At 43.7% G+C, this 5,416-nt stretch overlaps 1 protein-coding gene across 1 annotated transcript in view; it reads right to left on the bottom strand.

The window, feature by feature from the left end:
* P2RX3 (purinergic receptor P2X, ligand gated ion channel, 3) overlaps positions 1–5,416 on the bottom strand; it is a 102,803-nt gene that overhangs the window by 46,319 nt on the left and 51,068 nt on the right. The window contains exon 3 of the mRNA XM_015412087.1: positions 2,528–2,599. Within this exon, the coding sequence (XP_015267573.1) occupies positions 2,528–2,599 (72 nt within the window). The remainder of the gene's footprint in view (positions 1–2,527; positions 2,600–5,416) is intronic.

The raw sequence follows: 5,416 nt of genomic DNA, 5'->3' as shown, positions 1-5,416 counted from the left end.
TGCTGAAGGTATCTTGCAAGCAGAAGAAACATCACCATAAATTATCAATGTAAAAAACCAAAAAAGCCATTCAAAAACAAGCCAAGGACATAAAAATAACATAAAGATCTTTGAATAGCATACAGATCTTTCATAAACCAGACCCCATAAACCAGATGCTGTCCTATTTCCCTCACTGCTGCTGCAAGATGCTCTGTCTCCTGGGGAACAGGCGTTACACATGAGGTGATGTGCTGGGAGATACATCTCCCCAGAGTTTCCTGAAGCTACATTTCATCCATGTGGAACTCTGATTTGGACCAGGGTCATGTGCAGATTGGAGACTAGGTTTAATCCTTCTACCCTTTCCTTGTTTCACTTAGGGTGATTCCGCACAACTGCTTGCCCCGGCGTCAGCCCCCACAGAAAATCAGAGCTGCTGCTTGATTCCCCACCTGAAAATCCGGGGTGGACATTTAACCCGCAGTTTATCTACTTTCCCTCAGATTTTCCAGCTTCTGGATTTTCACAGATCTTTTTCTCTGTTCGGCTCTCAGGTCGGGGTTTTAAGGTGCGGAATCGATGGATTTGCGGCAAAACTTCCCTCCCAATTCCCGCCCCCTTGAGTTTTGAATTCCAGTGTGTATGCCCATGACTCTCTCCTCTCCTAGACCCCCACCCACCCCATTCCCCGTGCCTGTTTGTTGCATTGTGACGCCACCAGGCATGTGCTTAAAAAAGGGAGAAAAAGTAGGGAGGGGGCAGAGGGGAGGGGGCAATGCAGTTAAGAGAAGGAGGGAGGACAAATGCTCTTAATTAAACTCATTTAGCAAAATGAAAGGGAATGGGGGGAGTCTCTCTTCGGAGTCCCCACCCACCCTGCTAGTTTCCTGGGGGCAGACGGCTAAAACTGAAGCGTGGCTGCGGACTGCTCAGGCTTAATTCAGAGGAGCTTACTTCCGAGGAAACCCCTGTTAAGAGGCTTGGACTCCGAAGCAGGAGACTAATGCGGAAATCAGTTATCAGACCCGGCACAATTCAACCCGTGGAGAACCAGAGGCAAGTCCCTAATGTGGAATCACCCTTATTGAAACTATTCTTCCTGTCCTGAAAGGAGAAAAAAACATACACGCAACAGATGTACTCGTCTTTCCCCCCTGCCAGGGTCACTAACAGTGAGTGGCTTCAATAGGCAAAACTATATGCCGCTGAAAGGGTTAAACATTACTCCTCCTCCCCAATAGGCCCTGATTGAAATCTGAAATTTAGCTTCGATAAACGATTGGAGATAATCCCAGCAGAGGTCCTCAGTGTGGCTCCTGTGGGCACAATGCTGCCTGCTGACACTTTTCTGGTGCCCATCAAGCGTGTTTAGAAAGTGGATCAGGATAGTTGGGGCTTTTGGCCAACAGGGCATCTGATTGGCCACTGGCAGCTTTTTATAAACTCTTTGTCTTCTGAGCATGCACATGAGCACTTATGGGAAGAAGCACTTCAAACTTCTGGCTGGATGGCAGCAGCTGGTGGCCAGTGGAATTGCTGGAGGAGGCTGCTGGGATATGCAGTGCAGTGTGGGGGATGTGTTTTTGAAACTGTGCTTTGGAAAAATTCAATGTTTCAAATGTCTCTAAGCCGGGGGGAGGGGGGGCGAGAAAATAGAGAAGCCTCATCCTGTGTCCTGTGTGCTGCTGGCATTTTTATTTAAAAGCTTGGAGCGAAGCTGGAGTCACAGACATCCTTCTCAAACTGCCCCCCCCTGAAAAAAGTCATATTTTCAAGTAACCCCTTCCCCACCCCATGTGCCACAAAGCACAGGAAAAAAGCTGAAATACACAGGCATCTTTCTTTGGAAGGTAATTTTAAAGAAAACACAATTTTGAGAAGCTGCTGCAGGAGTGTGAGAGAAGTGCGAATATGCAGTTATGCACACCTTGCTAACTGCCTCCAAAGAAAAGCCCCAAACTGGAAGGGAATGTTCAGACTTCCCAAATGGCTTAAGAGCACGATGGATTCATCAGACTTCCAGAGATGCGGGGTGAGACCGCTGATACCAGGAAGGACTGGACTTTCCCTGGTGCCAAATAACCCCGACTCGGAGAACGGGATGCCAGAACTGGGGAACGAGAGACAGATGTTGCTGTCTGGAAGTGCATTTTAAATCCGGAAGTATTTAGCAGCAGCAACACCAGATCAAACAGCATGTCTGATTGCAGCCTGCGTGTAAGCAATAAAATATTTTAAAAACATGTCATTTTTTAAAAATCCTGCTAAGCAGAGCTTCTGCCTAAAACATTGAAGAGTCACTATTAGAGTTCTACATAACGTCACTCCCTGACATTTTGTGATTGGCCCTGCCTCCTGTGGCAGCCATGGTTGGCTCAGCCTCCTGTAGCAGCCATTTTGTGATTGTGTCAGAATTCCAATGGTGCCCGCAAGTCCAAAAAGATTGAGGACACATGGCTTAAACCATGAGAACCTGTGTGAGGCAAGAAAAACTACATCTCAGGCTCATTTCACTTCCTCCTCTCTCGTTGCCTCTCCTACTTACCTCAGGGCAAATCCCTTGTACCTGGTTTTCCGTCACAATAAGTTTGGTGATGATGACAAAGACAGATGTTCCCTGGGGTGGGGAGGAATAAAAATGGAAAAGGAGAAAAAAATGTCAAGTTGTTGAATGAGGGACACTCAGAAAAAGGAAAGGCAAAGAGTGAAACAGAGAGAATCAGAAAACACAGGAGGACTGCTGGATTGGAGCAAGCAAGTCCAGAAAAGTCACTGGGCACCATTTTTTTAAAAAGTATTGTGCTAGCCCACACACTGATGACATGGAATAAAAACTGGAGCGGGGGGGGGGGATCAACCTTACAAAATGTCCTCTGCTGATCTCCCAAGGACAGTTCTTACTTGCCTCAGGCTCTCAGATCTGTAATATTTATAAACCTGGATTAAAAATTTAAAAATAAGAGCTATTCTGAGACTCAAACTAGAAATGATCTACTGTTCCATATACTGTTCCCCAACATTTAAAAAATCAAAATAATTATCCTTTTATTCCTTTCTTTGCTCTAAATGTCAATGCTCCTGGGGGCGGCGGGGGGCAGGATGTGGGTACTCTGTATCTTTACCTCAATAGTACCTGGAGGCATTGCTGATGAAGGGTTTGAGCAAAGTGGCCCTGAGGTAGTGGCAGAATTGCTGAGGCATGGCTTTGCTTTCTCCTGGCTGTTGGAAATATGTGTGTGTTGCAAGGTCTAATTCAGTCACTATAGGGTTAATCTGTTTACCTTGTGTGCTATTGTTTAGACTGACCTGGAAGGGAAATCTGGGACAGCGCCAATGGGAAGAAAGCCTGGGAAATCTAAGTCTGTTTACTCACAATCATTGGTTAATGTATTCAGGTGATTTCCTTCTAGGGGTTGCAGTTGTTGTTGTGAGACTGTATGGTCAGTTTGTTCTGTAGCTGTAGAGAAGTAGCCTTAGGTCTTTGTAATTTTTTTAGATTTTCCTGTGTGCCCTTCCCTTAGAAATAAAGATTTTTACACAGAAAGAAATGCCTCCTCTCCTGTGAAGCAAAGATCCATTGCAAACTCTGAATATCCAACATATTCTGGTAGCAGAGGGCAGTTTGGATAGTTTTTTGGTTAACTGATTTTTTCCTGATATAAGTTTTTAAATTCTCACTGGAGCGAGAGAGATTTGCTGGGAACTAATTAGCAGCTGTGAGGCTTGATTTTTAAATGAACATTCCCCCCCCCCACAAGTTTTTATTCTCTCTGCAAGTTTCATACTGTATCTGTGAAAGGTTATGACCCAAATTCATGTTGATTTGAGGATGTGCCTATGCCAGCCTTGCATATGCTAACAAGCAGCTGAGAACTATTTTTGAAAGGGGGGTTGAATTTGGAATCATGATGGAGGAGAAGCCAATCGCTTGCAGCCAGCTGCTCCAGCTGATTGCTCTAAGGAAAGGATGAACCCCACAAATCCCTGCTGAGCGCCTGCTAAAGCCTGCAGATCAGAATGAATGATCCAAGCATATCTTCCAGAGCTTCATCTTCAACAGATGTATGTTCCACACCAGAGATCCCAATCCAGGGGGATTAGGTCCACTGAAGTTGACCCAGCATAATTTTAATTGGTGGCTGGGCTTCCTTAACAATAGACTGCAAATATATGGGGCTGAAGATGTTTTAACAAAGCAAGCCCCTGCAAGTGAGCCAGAGTAAAGTGGCTATGCCAAGTCCTTGATTATGGGTTCAGTTAATTGCTATGATGTCCCCAGGCTGCATATCATAGAAACCTCCAAGCTAATAATTGAATACCTGAAAGAGAAGTATGGAGGGGAAACCACTAGTAAGATTTATTACTTGAAGGCTCAGATTTTTTACTTTAAAGTAAAGGAAAGTGACTCTTTATCTGATCAATTAAATAAGCTATTGGGGACTTACAATCAATTGAAACAACTTGGGAAGACTCCTGACCAGTTAGACATGATTGCTGCTATACTGAACGGCCTCTTGATGGCTTGTTGATGACTTTAAAGGAAGAGTATGACTCCAGAACTAGTCAGGATGCTTTGTCTACATCTGTTCTGAGTTTGAAACATGCACACAGATTTAAAAGGGAAAAGAAAACTGAATGTTTTATATGTGGTGAAAATCATCTGGCTAGGGACTGTGAATTTAAAAATGCCAGAAATTGTGAATTTAAAAGGGATACCAGACAAAAGTCCACTGGTGCACATGTTCAGACTGAAAGAGGAAATCATAGCAGAGATTTTAGACCTCAGACAAAGGGAAATTTTCATGCAGCCAGCAGAGGTCATGCTTTTAGAATCTGTGGTGATGGTGATGATGATGGTGGTGATGATGATGATGATGATGAAAATAAGAAAATATTTTTAGTAGACTCTGGATCCTATATACACATTTGCAAATATGAGGACTTGTCTTGTGAACTTGATACTAACAATAGGCCTGAAGTGTACCAGGCTAATAGGGGACCTCTCAATGTAAAGGGTGTTGGGACAGTGCCAATCAAACTCCTCACTACAACTGGAGAAGTGATGGATATTAAAGAATGTGGAATTAAAGAATTAAAGAAGCAGCTGATAATTTGATTTCAACCAAAAGGCTTATGGAGAGTAGTCATAATATGTTGCTTAAGAGAAGGAAAGGAAGTAAGATTGTTGCTGAATTGTCTGGAATTGAGTTTGAAGTGGAGGAGAGAAATGGATTTCATTATCTTGTGGATGCTAGTGGAGACTCAGAATTTGTTGATGCTGATGAGAGACAAATTTATCAAACTGGCAATGGCTCTTGTAGTCATCAAAATTGCTTGTATGCGTGGCATTTGAAGTTTGCGCATCACAGTATGCAGAGTGTTGAAAAGTTGTTAAAAGAATGTGGCATTTCTGCTGTAAGTTGTGACAAGGCAA

The sequence above is a fragment of the Gekko japonicus genome, unplaced genomic scaffold, assembly GCF_001447785.1.
Source record: "Gekko japonicus isolate JY-2015 unplaced genomic scaffold, Gekko_japonicus_V1.1 scaffold1475, whole genome shotgun sequence".
NCBI classification, from domain to species: domain Eukaryota; kingdom Metazoa; phylum Chordata; class Lepidosauria; order Squamata; family Gekkonidae; genus Gekko; species Gekko japonicus.
This window is presented reverse-complemented; position numbering and strand designations above follow the sequence as displayed.